General features: G+C 31.5%; 1 protein-coding gene across 2 annotated transcripts in view; it reads left to right on the top strand.

Moving 5' to 3' along the window:
• The window catches only part of LOC126742616 (mitogen-activated protein kinase kinase kinase 15), a 151,968-nt gene that overhangs the window by 44,130 nt on the left and 91,515 nt on the right, over positions 1-16,323 (top strand). For both annotated transcript variants that reach the window (XM_050449343.1, XM_050449344.1), the window contains exons 8-10: positions 7,241-7,434; positions 7,650-7,934; positions 13,755-13,933. In XM_050449343.1, coding sequence (XP_050305300.1) covers positions 7,241-7,434; positions 7,650-7,934; positions 13,755-13,933 — 658 coding nt within the window. The remainder of the gene's footprint in view (positions 1-7,240; positions 7,435-7,649; positions 7,935-13,754; positions 13,934-16,323) is intronic.

Here is a 16,323-nt window from a genome sequence, read left to right as displayed (position 1 = left end):
AAATGTAAATCGAACCATTTGTTTATGTTTGTCTTCACTTGCTGACTTATTCCGTAATCAGAACGAATGCTAATCGACTCGTGTTGTGAACAGAGTCCACACGATAAATCAAAACAGCTTGTGAATTAGCCACGAAGAGTATATAAATATCTTTTTTTTCTTCCTCAGTCATGTGTGTTAATGGAACAGACCAAGCATTTTTCGCGCATTCAGCATGCTCCACTTTTTTAATAAATGCAAATTTCACCACGCTTCCTTTTGGGTAATAATTCTTCAATGTCTAAGTTACGAATGATATGAAGGAATTTCTATTTCCTTCTGCGCATGAAAATCATCAGTAAAAATCCGGTAAAAGTCCCGGGTCAAACAAGGTCGAATTCCTTAGATATTTTATGTTTAAAACCGTGTATAAAACATTTATTTATTAAAATATTTACTCCATAACAACCAAACGTAAACTAAACGTTTGAATATAATGGCTAAACTTATCGAAGACCAAAATTACAAGGTTTTAAAAATTATTCAGTTGCTTCAACTAAAATCTGATTTTCTGAAAAGAAAATTTTTCTTGTTTATATAAAACAATAAAAGTATGCAAGGCCCGATGTTATAAAGTACTTTGTCGTGCCAAATACAAAAATAAGTTATTCTAATATTTTGGTGAACTCGATTAGAAAATAAGATAATAGTAATAATAATAATAATAAGTCTTTTTATTTAAATAAAAAAAAAACAAATACATACATACATAGTTAATCATACATCGAAAATAATGTCGAGGCTCTAGAGCTACTTCTACTCAACCATTATAAATAGATGGCATAAAAGAAGAATAAAGATACAAAAAAAGGGGATATTGCCGGAATTAAATGCTCAAGTTCCTTGCACAGGTAAAGGAAAGAGGGCATCCAGGAAACTCAAAATAAAAATACACAGATCATTGGTGCAATAAAACATGATTTTTCAACTTGAAGACTTTGATAAGATTGAACATATTTAGTTATATTTGCGCTTGAAAGAGGAAAGAACGAAATTTAAATTAGAATTTAATAATATTTAGAATTTTAAAGTGGTTAGGAATATGGTTGTAGAGTTTAATAGCATTAAATGTAAATGACTTTTTAAATAGAGCAGTTTCAATTTTTGATTTTATGGACTTTGTTTCTTGGAATAAATTTACTGTTGAGTTTGTTTATACAAGAGGTCTTACAAGTACCGGTGATAATTTTATGAACAAAATTGGCAAGATGAAAATTCCATCTGTTTAACATATTCAGCCAATTTGTTTCTGATATTTTATGCTATATGTGGTCTGCCTTTTTAATGCCATATATTAACTTACAAGAGTTTTGCATTTTCTGAATTCTTTGTTGTTCTAATAACCACAAACAAGGCGTATATATAAAATCGCAGTAAGCATAATGACTAAAAAAACTCACAGAGTACCTTTTTTAATTTAAAATTTAATGAGTGTCTCTGAATACAAATTAATTTTAGGGCCAAAAATGCCTTTTTGTTCAACTGTTTGACATGATCCCTAAAACGAAGAACTTCGTTCATATGTAAACCTAAGTTTCTCGCGGAAGCTACGAAAGGAAGTATGATCTCTCCCTGGTTAATAATAACATTATTTTTGACAATCATTTTATTTTTTTTTACTTGCAAAACATAGAAGCTTGGATTTATTGAAGTTAAGTTGTAGATTATGTTCAATAGATAGAGACCTAATGGTTTCTAAGTCGTGATTAACACGCTGTTCTGCCTCAGTAAAGTTGGTGGCGTCAAAGTTATATACTAGTTGCGTATCGTCAGCAAAGGCGGTAGCTGTACAGAAATCAGTAGAACGAAAAATATCAGTGGTTTATATTATAAAAAGCAAAGGAGATAAAATAGAGCCTTGAGGAACTCCGGAATGAATACTTAGGGTTTGAGAAGAAGTTCCATTACATGTTACTTTCTGAAATCTATTATTAAGAAAAAAATAGATAATATTTAAAGAAGCATCTGAGCAACCATAATAATGCAGTTTGGAACACAAGAGTGCATGGTCCAGGGTATCAAAAGCGAAATATAGAATAATCTAATAATATTAAGAGACTGACCAGGCCTTTATCGTTAGACTCCAAAATATTATCCGTTACAGACTGCTGTATTTGACCCTTTTTAAAGCCACATTGGTTTTCAGATATTATGTGACTCTCGATTACAAAACTATATAATTGGTTATATAAAATCTTTTTATAAATTTTAGATTGTACTGGCAAGATGCTAAGTATACGCAGATCGGACAAGGAAGTTGGATTAGCAATTTTAGCTAGAGGTTTACCAATAGCGGTCTTCCAAGAAAAAGGAAAATCGATACAACAGTTAATTATGTATAATATATAGTTCGATCAACGAATCTTCGCGTTCATGTCATCACTAAAACATGGCCGACATTCATCCGATTCAATCAGCTGTCAATTCAGTGTCGTCGGTTTGAGGGTTTCTATTTCAAATAAACTATTAATTAAGTTTTAAAAAGTGCTTTTTTTACAGTATCTAGTTAAAAAAGTTAAAGAATTCGACTATATTGATTTTAAGTATACCTGCCTATTCGCTTATTATATTTGTTTACCAGATATGTTGTCAATGGTCTAAGCTAACCTCAAATCTAAAAACAGGCTCGTTTCGTCGCATTAATCTTTTATCAAAGAGTATATAGATAACTATATAGTATATATTGTTACTCTTTGCTTTTATTATGAAAATCATGAATATTCATAACTATTCATAATTATAAAACATTCAAATTATGAAATATTTTCGCATGATTATTTCAATGGTTTCTTTTCGTACTGAGGAGCTCTACAAGAGAAAAAGATTTTATCAAACTTAGTGAGGTTTTTCTTGATGATAATCAACCATTGAACCTATGTGTTACTTCTATTTTTAGTGATAAAACTGATAAATGGATACAGAATTTGATTTAAGCAAGCTCTCGTAATACCATATATTTATGACCAGAGGAATTAGTACAAAATCTAATAAAAAAATATGCATTTCTTTGGAAATAAACTGGGAAATGTTATAATCATATTAATCACAAGTTTTTTTTTTATTGATTCTAAAATGAAATAATGAATTGTAGAATGTAAAATATTTAATCACTTACTTTAAAAATACATATAACATTTCACTTTGGGTAAATCACTTATATTATTATTAATATTTTCTAGTAATGTTTAAATTTTATTTCACATTAAATTTCAACATTTGTGCAAATATTCGTCTGATGTATTTCTATAATTTTTCATTTAATGATTCACAGGATTCACTAGAACTTTCATTACTATCAATTTCTTCATTGGTTAGGTAGATAATAAGCTCTGGAACTTCTTCGATTATGACTTTACGGTCATACCAATCTCGAATTAGTTTGTCGGTGTGACACACTTTCGCTTGCCATACTTCTGGCGTACATTTTTCTAAGGTTTTTTCCCACACTTCTAAAACGTTTTCATCTGTATGCCCAACTTCACCAATATGTGTAGTATAATAATGTTTTGTATTTGCCCAAATCATTTCAATTGCATTGAACTGACAATGGTAGGGTGGCAATCTTAAAACTTCATGTCTTGTAATAATTGATCGATTTTATATTTCTTCGGTTTTTTGTGTAACTTTGCTAAGCTCAACAATTCTGCTTTAAACATCTGCTTATCAAATGGAATTTCATTCTTCTCGAGCCACTTAACAATTTCACCTGTTTTCCAAGAACATGATGGTTGCTTTTCCAACTGAACTGAATGATATGGAGCATTATCCATTGCAATTAAAGATGGTTATTATAAATTTGGAATTAATTGATTTTCTGCCCACTTTGTAAAGTTCTCACTATTCATTTCTCCATGATAATCCATTAGTTTCGATTTACTATCAAAAACCAAACTGGCATTTTTCATAAAACCACCTTTGTGTCCAGTATGTATCATCTTGCCATGATTTCATATTGTTGCTCTTTGAGAAAATCCATGTCACGAAAAACTAGTTGACGTGTAAATTCTGAATGTTTATTTTCCACATATTTTCTGAAAAATGCTGCTCTCATTGAAGCTATATTAGGTGTCTCCATTAGTGCTCTTCGGTTATCATCTTTCTTGTATTTAAACCCCAAATGACAAAGCAGGGTTTGTAGAGATCCATAGCTTATATCAACTATTTCTTTTTGGCATAGCTCTTCTTGCCGTTGTTACATGTTTCTCTGAAAGTATAATAACAATATACAATTTTTGCCAGGTGTTGAAGGCAGCGCATTTTAATCTTTGGATACTTTGATGCCGGTTACAGTTCTTAAGCTGATTTTCAGGGCATCTTTATAAAGTTTTTCAATTTATCATATGATCGAATACTGAATAAAAATAGTATTATTTACCTCTTGGACTGCGTTTAGAGAAATAAGCGGACCATTATTACCTCTTTCAGCCTTAAAATAATCAATGAGATTCCCAACAATGACACGTGCTTGGGAATTCAAGCGTTTTCCCGGCATGTTGAGGTTATGTTATAATAATTATAACAGAGTAGCAACTCCTGATTATTATTTAAACACTAGTAAAAGTTATGAAAACAACTGTTTAAATATAATAATAAAAAGAAATAAAATTATAACCGCAAATAAGCAAACAAACTGCTGAAAGTCTAAATATCAAAAAATAAAACTATAAAACAACAACGCCAATGGTCTGTGTCAAATATCGAATGTCGGAAACACGAATATTATTTTTCTTTGTTTAACATATGGCATTTTTTCTTGTTTGACACATGGTTTTTAGAATACGTATTTCTTTTCGACTCAAGACATACGTTCATTATTCTCTAAGTTTTCGACATATATTAAGGCTACTACAATAGTATACTGATTGTCTTGAATAGATGTAAAGAATGATGACGTGAACGCAAAGATATAATGATCGAACTATATAAGTGTCGACTAAAGGGCTACATAGTCTTAAAATAGAACCAGAAATATCATCGGTTCTTCGCGAATTGGTTTTTATTGCATAAATAGCATTACGAATTTCCTCAATAGTAGAAAGTAAAAAATAAAAAAGAAAAATTTTTGTTTAATTTATTACTGTTATAAAAGTCGATTCTTTCGTTTCCTTTAGTAGAAATATTTTGTAAGACCGATCCAAGAAAATTAGTAATGGAAATCAGGAATTAGATAAATGTGGTAAATTATGATTTTTGTTGGTCTGATATTAGAGTCTTCCGCATTTTGGCTGGATTGTTTTGCGAACATAGATATTCAATATACTGTTTTTTTGATTCTCTGACCACCCTAACTAAGTAATTGCGGCACTGTTTCTATCTTATACGATCATCGTTGATGCTCAATTAGTATTTTTAATGCCAGGATAGAATATCAAGAGACGCCGTTATAATATCGGTATGGAGTGTATATTTTTTGTTCCGTACTTTTGGTAATAAATAAATAACATAATGATAACAACTGATTTAAAAGTTTAACGAGAAATTTATCTAATATTCAAAACTATAAAAGTTTCTACATCAGTTAAAAAGCTGTCACCAATTGTTGTACATTCATATTATTTGGTACACATTTAAAAATGTCTTTTTAATCTTAAGACCCTATCAAATGTAACAACGAGATTCTAACAGGAGTCCATAATTCTGCTACTAGCCATATTAAGATTACAAGAACGTGAGAACTCTTATTTATTTTAGCAATTGGCAAGACATTGCAATTTTCTACGGACTTGGAAACTTCTGTTGGGAGATTGCTTCATAATGAGAGTTCTTTGGACTAAAATATGAAGAAAAAAAGGTAGATAAAATTTCGGCTAAAACTATTCCTCCCTGTAGTATTCGATTGAAGCTTAGTAAGCTACGATAGATGAATTAAATTTTTTATATTAATATTCGAGAAGCGGGGAAAAGTTTGCGGGTTATTTAGAAGAGACTTGGTAGAAAGAACACATTTTTTCAATATTCACTAAAATTATAGGATTTTTTCTTATTTCACTGGGATGCCTTATTGGCTTCGAGGTTAGGTGAAGAAGTGCTGAGGTTTTCTAGTAGACTCTTCTTTTTTTTTCTAATGCACTACTGTTTATTGAAGACAAATCGATATTAAAATCTGATCCTAAAATTAAACAATTAAACCGTGGAAGATCAACCAAAATATTTTATAAATCGATCAAACACGTTCATATAAGTACATAGTTTTGCAAGCATTTTAAGACTAATCCATATTACTTAAACCTTACTTCTCCAATTTACTTAAACCATAATCCTTTTTAACAATCTTAAATTTTAAATAATTAAGAACATAAAATGCAACACCGTTCTTCTACCATATTCCTCATCCCCTCTAATAAGTTTGTACTTATCAATATTAAAAGCATCAGTCGCTACTTACGGCTTGGCTTACGTCACTAAGCCAAGTTTCGCCAAGATTCCGTATTAAAATGACAAAAATTTAAACATTTATGCCTCAAAATCATACTTTAAAATATCTAATCAACTATTTACCCCTATTTTCTCTACAAAACCTCATTTATGCTTATTTATGACCTCAAATTATTTCTTACCTCAATAACTAAATTGGCCATAGATGGAGAGCGATGCAGTCAGTTGATTATGAAAATAAGATAGCCGACAATAGGAGAAACTAAAAAATATATAGTTTGTAAGTAATTTAGAAGTGTGTGCTAAATACCTTGGGTTTACATGCATCTATCCTTGTTTTCCTCGCCATACCTTAACTCCTTTTTTTTAAATATTATATTTTTTGCAATATTTAACAAAAAAAAATTAATTCTGGATCCTTTCTTTCTACAAATTTCTATTTACCACAACAGAACTAAGTTGTTTTATTAAGTATCAGAATTATAATAGTCATACGTATATTCATTTCTTATCACCATTTATTAAATTAACATGTCTTTGTATAGTATCAAGCTGTTTTAGGTTAATTACAATTAACGGGCTCATAGAAAATAAAGTCTACGTAAAACATTATTATAAGCCTAAAAAATACGTCATATCGTAGCTTCAATGATTAACGAAATTGATATAGATTCTATCTAAAACTAAAACAATTGTTTGAGAAGGGTTTTAAAAAAATTAAGTACTTTTTTAAAGTTTTTCCTTTAATTAGTAAGCTAGGATCTTTATTTATTTGTATTTTATGGCTTGGTGTCCTGAAAACCTGATTCATTTTATATTCTTTAAGGTATCAACTTAGCAACGCTACTGGTTATTAAAGGAGAAGAATTTAGTAAATCTAGTGAGTTACAGCATATAGCCATAGTGCTTAATAGTCTCATTGGTAAAAAAGGTAGTCTTGCTTCTCTTATCGATTATTGGGATGTGGCAACATTTTTTGAAATATCCGTTCTGGCACAGAATTATGCCAATGCAATACAGGTAAATTAAGATTTTTTATATTTGATAAAATCTTTAAAATTTTACCCATTTTCCAGCCTATTTCAACTTAAAATACTTTGTCTAAAGTTTTTGTGTTTTATACCTTCATTATTTCATTTAGTAACTTATGGCACATAAAAATAATTATACAATGTTCCTGTGATTTGATATTATCGAAATTATAAAGTAAGTGTGCATAATCATATTTATTCTAGGCAGCAGAGCATATGTTTCGGTTAAAACCTCCTGACTGGTATCTTAAATCGACAATTGGAAATATTCAGTTAATTGATCGATTTAGAAAGAAAAAGGAGGACGATGATTTTTCCGCAGAAGAGAAAATTTTCTTTTTTTGGATGGATTTTTTTAAAGAAGCTACTAAAACTGCCCAGGAGGTTCCTGCTGATGGAAGATTTCCGGTTTTAATTTTTGAACCCAGCAAAGAGTATATGCCTAGTCACATTTGGATAAATTTGGGTGCCGAGCCTCAAACACTGCAGGTAGATTTTTTTTTTTTAATTTTTATTGTTTATTTTGACGTATATATTTATATCACAGAACATCCACTTTTAGAATTACAGCGCCATCTCTTGTCTGAGAGAAAACTATTTTATTTGTGTCCGCTAATTAATGAAACATCAACCAGATCACAACCTCCTTAAGCAGAAATAATACGATTTAGCCATACTTACATAGATCCAAGAGTTGTTAAAGTTAAATGAGATACTAGGTTGGAAAGTTTAAAATATAGTTTTAATAAATTAAAGTATTTTTGATAACTTCAAGAGAAAAAACATTTTTCCACAATATTTGGTATTGGATTTTTTTACAAGTTACAACGAAATTTGATTTTTTTATTAAGTTTTGATTCAAAATGTAGGAGGCGTCGTTTTTGGTATTTATTGTAATTTTTTACACACAACTTTTTTGTGGAAAAAAATCTTGATTTCTACGTAAAAAAGGTATAATATATTGAAGTCGCTCAATGTTACAATTTTTAAGATATTTCCATTTAAAATTGTTTAGTGTACCCTTCTAAACTATAATTAGTTTGAAGTATTTAGATACTCTCTGAGAATACAAACGAAAGTGAGATGTGGTTGCTATGAGACCTCCAGGTGGTTATTTGATTAGTAATTATCAGATAAATATAATTATATATTAGCAAATATGCAGACACAATATGTTTTCAAGCGTAGAAATGAGGGATATGAGAGGAAATATATTTAATATTAGACATATATTATGTTATGTGCACGTTGCAACACGTTTATATGCAATGTGCCTGTTTATATTGTTTTTTTTTCAAAAATTTCAACGGTACTGTTTAATCAATGATGGGTTAATTGTTAACTAGATATGCTACAAGCTTAAAAGATAATTTTTCGTTAGAGGCGAAGTTATTTTTATAAAAGTCAATAGATTCTCAACTTACAGTATCTGGTAGATTTTCTCGGTGACATTCCTCCGGATATACAGCAAGATATAAGGTTTATGCAGACCGAGCGCCGGTATGTTCAAAGAGTACTTTAATAACCATTTTCTTCATCGCTGGATACGTCTAGGGAGCCAAATATATGAAGACCTAATAAATACTAGAGCAGAATAAGAACTTATAGATGATGAGTGTACGTTAATGTATCTAATATATAAACTCAGATTAACTGACTTTTGGATGGTTAAATCGAAAATATTTTTTTCGCATAATGGAGGATGTGCTTTTTCTATGTACCATTAGTTAGCGGACGCCCTATACGTCTAATTGATTAAATATTAACACGACCTTAAGTCGTGCCGCCCAAAAAAATAGGTTTTTACAAAAAAGTTGGAGATATTATCGGCGCTCTATGGGCGATATCACTTTTGCAGCAAAATTAAAGTCGGCTGTAGTCATTGCAGTTTACTTATGCGCCATCTATTGCTTGACAATAAACTGGAACAAAGATTGTCCATCGGCCCAATCATACCAACACGACTGTGCTTACCCAAAACTTTTATTTCTAAAAGGGGTTGTAATGTGATTTCTATAGATTAGTAGAATAAAAAAACTTAAAAAATTTTATATCTACAAGTACTTAAAAAATAACATAAATCCTATCTTCATTGGCAAAGCAGCTTGAAGTCTAAAATCCAGGCCTGGTTGACTAGGAGGTAGGGCGCTGTTTTTTAGGATCTTGGGTTATGCTGCGGGAGAGCCACACCTGCCTCTAGTGGCTCTAATTCTTTATATTTTTGGGTTCATGTCGCAGAGATCGGACCTTTACCATCAATCAGAGTGGTTGTACCGGATGTACAACTAAGAGAGGTCGCCGGCCATATCTGAGTAACTACTCATCGCACAGCGTAGGAAAAAAATATTTCTGATAAAAGCGGCAAAGAGAAATTGCTGGAAATTATTTACAAGTTCGTACGATGACCGCTAGGGGGCATAATACAAGATTGAAATAGAAAAAATTGGTTTTATTGAAAATATTCAAAGTAAATCCTAGAAAAGAATGCTGCCATTTAAAAGTATTATAAATTCTAAACATTTTTTATTTCAAACTTTTTTTTTTAATCTGTCAAGTAATAGGTGGGGGAAGGGTTGAATATTTATATCTAAAATTCTTGATAACTTTGGATTGGCCTAACTAATTTTAACGAGCTTACTTTTATTTTAAAGGATAATTATTAGGCTTTTATGTGATATAATTACTTAGCCGTTTTAGTTATTTTGTTGAGCGCTAGAGGGCGGTTTATTTTAATTTGTACTTTTTCAGAGATTTTCTGGAAAATATTAAATACAATGATGTAATTTTTTTCATTTAGGCTAAAAGAGCATGAAAAAACATAGAAACTGGTGCAAACCGCAACTCGATATCTTATTTTATTCCGAAATTATAAATTAACATGTTTTTGAACAATGAAATCTATCGCCGCAATGGCATTATTGCGTCACATAGTCAATAGTAAGCTTTGGAAACAAATGAAGTTGATAAATATTTTCGGGACCATAATAAAACGTTTATGATCGATGTTTTTAAAAATGCCAAGCGTAATTCCAAACGACGTAGCTTTTGATATGCTAGCATTGTGTTTTGAGTTAATGCAAAATGCACGTATTGCAGCCCGTATATATGCCCAAAGATATCCTGACAGAAGACACTATAATCATAGTCTTTACCGGTTTAGCTACCAGGCTAAGAAATACTGAAATTATTCGCGGCAATATTCATCGAAGACGAAGGCGAGGGCACATAGAGGCAAACGTTATAAATATTTTGGCCTATATTGGAATGAACCCTCACATAAGCATCCGAAATATTTCTAGGGAATTGGGAGTGTCCCTTGATACAGTGGAAAATATTCTGAAAGAGCACAGGTACCTATTTTTATTTGTTACAACACTAATAAGCATCCTACTATCTTATATTTATTGTTTTTTTACTTAGACTTCATCCATATCACGTGGTTCTGCACCAGGCGCTTCTCGAAAAAGACTTTGATAACAGACTCAATTTCTGTTATTGGCTGTTGAACATGGTTAGAGAAGATACCTGATTTATCTCGAAGATATTATGGACGGACGAGGCATCATTTAGCAGTGATGGTGGTGTAAACCTGCATTATTGGGCAGAACAAAATCCCTGTTGAATTTGCGAGCCTCAACACCAAGGCAGATGGACTATAAATGTGTGGTACGGAATTATTGGCGAAAAAATTATTGGTCCTTCCTTTTTCAATCAAACACTTTCTGGTAATGTGTATTTGATTTATTTGCAAAATGATCTCCCGGGGTTACTGGAAGATGTTGATTTGGAAACAAGAGGGCAAATAATTTTCCAACATGATGGTTGCCTTGCACATTTTGCAGTTCAAGTTCGTCAATACTTAACCAGGCAGTATCGTTTGTGAATAGGAAGAGGAAGTATTTTTCCTTGACCTGCCCGATCCCCAGATCTGACTGTTCTAGATTTTTATTTGTGGGGAAGGATTAAAGATTTAGTTTTTGTCACCCCACCCAAAACTCAAAACCAAACATGCAGGACCAAATACGCAATGCAATATGTATGCGCTTGTACCTTACCCACAGCAGAAATCAGAAACAGCGGTTCTGTCAACGACGCAACGATCTCGACTGTGCATTGAAAATGAAGGAAAACAGTTTGAGCATCTAAGACACTATTAAAAATATAAAACAATTTATTTATTACAAAAATTTGAGTTCTGGAGTTTTATTTTTATTGTTTAAAAACATTTTAATTAATGTTTTCGGAATAAATTAAGATATCGAGTTGCGCCAGAATATTTTTATAATATTTGCAATATTTGCCAGAAAATCGCTGAAAAAGACCAAAATAACACAAACCGCCCTCTAGTGTTCAACAAAACAACTAAGTCGGCTAAGTAATTATACCACATAAAAGCCTGATAATTATTCTTAAAAACAAAAGTAAGCTCGTTAAAATTGGTTAGGCCAATCAAAAGTTATCAAAAATTTTAGATATAAATATTTAACCCTTCCCCCACCTATTACTTGACAGATTAAAAAAAAAGTTTGAAATAAAAAATGTTTAGAATTTATCATACTTTAAAATGGCATCATTCTTCTCTAGGATTCACTTTGAATATTTTCAATAAAACCAATTTTTTCTATTTCAATGTTGTATTACGCCCTCTAGCGGTCATCGTAAATAATTTCCAACGATTTCTCTTTACCGCTTTTATAAGAAATATTTTTTCCCCTCTGCTGTGGGATGACTAGTTACTGAGATATGGCCGGCGACCTCTCTTAGTTGTACATCCGGTACTGCGCTTTATAGTGTGGTCGGTGTATTAGATGGCACGGCGAAGAAGATTGTCTTGGTTGCTCCGATTCTTTTTGAGCCTGGAAGGTAGGTTTTATTGTGTCTTTGTTCCTTGGGAGGTTGAAGACCTTCGATGATAATGTTAAGGGGTCTGCTGCCCTTTCAAGATGCTGTATGGGAGAGACCAAAGGCTATGATTGGAGATTGAAGCATAACTTGGATTTGGGTTGGCTGAGTAAGAGATTCTGCCGTGAAATGATGTAGGTGAGATCCTGACAAAACCAGATTTTGGACCATTTGGGTCTGCTGCTATTCTTTGAAAAAGCTCGTGTTTAGGGTTGGGTTACATTGACAACTCTATCCGACGTTCTTCGCGTTTAGGTCACCCATGACGATAAGGCTATTTGTAAGAAAAGATTAGTTTTACTGGTTAGCTAGGCTCTGGAAAAGGTAGACAGGAGTAGGTTGATACGTTTTATAGTATTAGAGTACTGTTTACTATCTAAATATTATTAACAATGTCAGTGAACTTGATTAGGAGAAGGAATGCACTTGGCAAGAGGCTGGATGAATTCCCTTTGCAGTTTACACAGGTTGCCGGGGTTTTTACGGTCGGGGACACTGGTTATTTTTATATTTGAATCTGTGTGTTTCGATTCTGAGTTTGACATTAAAGATGGTTTGAATTAGAAGAAAGATTTTTTCTTTTATATGGTTAAACTAACACGAATGGGGTGAGTGAAGAATTTTACTCTTGTACCTAACCCCCTCTTATCCTTCAGGACCATTGGAGAAACATAGACATTCTTTAAAGCGGGCTGCATGACGGTTCTGCTCGAAAGCGTGGGTTCGTGAAGGTTGATGAGACTGGGGTGAATTTTGTCTTGACGAGGGCTTTGAATTTTTTGGACTAGAGGAGCTGTAAAGCATCGTCTCCACTATATAAGTTGTAGGCAGGAGCTGCTATCTCAGCTCAGCTTGACTAGAACTTCAGTCGCTCGCCGCATACTAGCGTTCTAGTTCTATAAATCAACGGTGACAATTTCCTCAGACGGGTTATGTCTAGCAAGAGAGTATGAAATAATCAAACAAGATATATGCAGAGCAAAATCTTTATTATTGGCTTAGCAGAGCGCTTTCGGCGTATCAGCCATTATCAGTGCTAATTGTCAGTTTACACACGGGAGTTCCATGTAGTGGGAAAAACAGTTCCATTAATTAAAATAATGTGAAAAACATTTCTGATAATTTAAGAATACTAAATGCAGAAGGATGTATAATATTTAAAAAGGGATACCATGTTTTTCCCACTACATAGAACTCCTGTGCGACAATTAGCACTGATAATGGCTCATATTCTGAAAGCGATCTGCTAAGCCAATTATAAAGATTTTGCTCTGATTATATCTCGTTTGTTTATTTCGTACTATTCTGCGAGCGACACAGTCACTTCCCTCTTTCAGCCAGAGTATGTGTACGATGCCGATGGAATCGGTTGGGTGTAAATATATAAATATTTTTAATATTTTCTAGGTAACCAATGAGTGTCTTAAGAGACTAAAAGGACAGTGTACAGAAATTCACGACTGGGAGTTTACAGCTGATGATATTAGGCACTTCAGTTTAAATACACAAGATGATCGGTCGTCATTTCTCTACGTTCTTGCAATTTCAGACTGTTTCCAACTTTTTTTTCCTTCGGAGGCTTGTAGGTAAGTTCTGTTGTTATTTTAACATAGCAAGTAAATAATTTGTATTTTTATGATTACTGGTACCTGTTTCAGATCAAAATATTTAAATAGTATATCTTACACAGAAGACACGTCGCCACATTTTTAACATTTTCTTAAGCATAGTTTTCCATAGATCATCAGTACAATTTTGATGGACCACCTTGTATGAATGTTGATTTGAAAAGGAATACCGCTATGCTGGTTGTTTACTAATGTCTATACGTATTTTTATTTAATATACATACCGAACAAGTTTCTTATAACATATGACATACTTATACATGAAACATTTTTGAAAATCTTTTACATAGGGATTCGCGGAAATTAGGCACTGTCTATACAATTGCTTTAATTTTCTGGAGGATGTTCGGATATCCAGGGAAATCCACTCCCTTTTATAAGGCTTTCCGCGCACCTCATGGGAAATGAGAATATTATATAAGGAAAGAATACAGACAACAATTCTTTGAAAGCAGAATCAACATTAGTAGTTTGAAATTCTGTAGTTTGAGTACCACAAACTCCCTATATAAACATTGCTACTTCTCGACTATTCTAAATTCTTTCGTACAAAAATTTCATATAACCAACTTATATTAAAAATAATTATTTAAAAATATAATCATTTCCATATTTTTGAAGCATGTCTGATTTCGCCTTACTGTCTGCTTTTTTGTTCTGCTGGTTTTGTGGGGTTGCATGAATATTTTAAATGAGAATCTGAGTTTTAAAAATGCATTATATTTTTATTTTTCATTTATTACTATTCATATTTTTTCCAAAATTCTAAATATTGCATAAACAGTATAGTGCTTGTTGAAATATGTTGAGATTTTGCAATGTTATTATGAAAGGACGCCCAATGTGAATTCTCTAAACAATTCTAATTTGAAGTTCCAACTTGATATAGTAACTAAAGTATCAGCATCGGCAATATTTAATTAGATGCATTTTCATCTAACCCAAATGGCATTCTTTTAGTGTGGAATCCAGAAAAGTCGTTTTCGCGAGAATTTTATTAATCTTTTATCTGAAAATTCGTTTCTCTAATCTTCGGTTAATTTTATTATCGAATGTTTGCATCCTGCTATATTGAATTGGTGTAAAAAAAATCGGGGGGTAATATTATTCATAAAAACAGTAAAAAAAGTGCATATAAGTATAGTATAGTGCGGAAAATGCATATTAAGGGAGTTAATTAGGGGCACTGAGAAAGTGAAAAAACGTTTTTTTTTTTTAAATTGTATGCTTAAAAATGATATAAAATTTGGGAATTAAAAAATTCTCTACCATAAATTTTGACCCTAAATCAAATGATGACACTGAAAAATTATTTGAAAAATCGTAAAGGTTAGTTTTTGCAAGGGTAGGGAGTTATTTCGTGAAGAACTCTCTCGACTTTCATTAGTAGTAAATTCTTGAGTCTACAAATGTATTCACATTATATATTTTATTATTTTAATTGTAATACCTCCTCTACGTAACAGTCCTTTAACTGTGATATCTACGTTCTTATCCCTGGGAGATGTACTATTTTAATTTAACGAGAGACAACTTTTTTTTTAATATTCAATAGGAAGGTCAATTTATAAAAATTATAATAAATGGCTGTTGGGTTGACTGCAGTATTTATTGGTATAGGTATTGTGTAAAAATTTTAATTATAGCTAACTCCTTAAACCTTTAAAAAATATAAAATTTAAATTTAAGAAGAAATACTATTCTCATTCCGAGACATAAAACACAGTTATTTAAACGATCATTTTCTTACAATTTTGCTTATCAAATAAATTCTTTAAATTTGGATCCGGACCAATTATCAATTTCTTGTAATACTTTTCGTAATATGATGATTGTACATCTAATGAATCAGCAGGGTATATAATTTAAGTTCTTCTTTTTTAAATTTTGAATGGTTGTTTTCTTGAGTAATTTATTACAATTTTTGGCATTGGGATCATTTTATTTATTTATTTATTTATTTATTGTCTGCAATAATTTTTCTATTTTTTGTAATTTAACAAAATATTAAATCTGTTTTTTGGGTATTTGCAATGTGTATTGTTTTGCTTGATGTTAGACTGTCAAATTTAGAATTTAGAACTCTTATATGTAGGTTTATTAGGTATATGATTAAAGAAAAAGCTGTATTTAATCAGTTATTAGTTAAGCGTTACTGTTAATGAGCGTTACTGAAATTTCAATTTTTTTTAATGAAGTGTGGGGCCACAATGTTAAAGACCAGAATCTGCCATGGCAGAATTCTGAATTTGTAGACCTTTTATTTGCGTAAATTTATTGCTAGATTTTGTAAACTTGTATTTTTTTTGTTTCTTCTATGCAAATAAAAAATATTTATTATTATTTAT

The sequence above is a fragment of the Anthonomus grandis genome, chromosome 12 (genome assembly GCF_022605725.1).
Source record: "Anthonomus grandis grandis chromosome 12, icAntGran1.3, whole genome shotgun sequence".
NCBI classification, from domain to species: Eukaryota; Metazoa; Arthropoda; class Insecta; order Coleoptera; family Curculionidae; genus Anthonomus; species Anthonomus grandis.
This window is presented reverse-complemented; position numbering and strand designations above follow the sequence as displayed.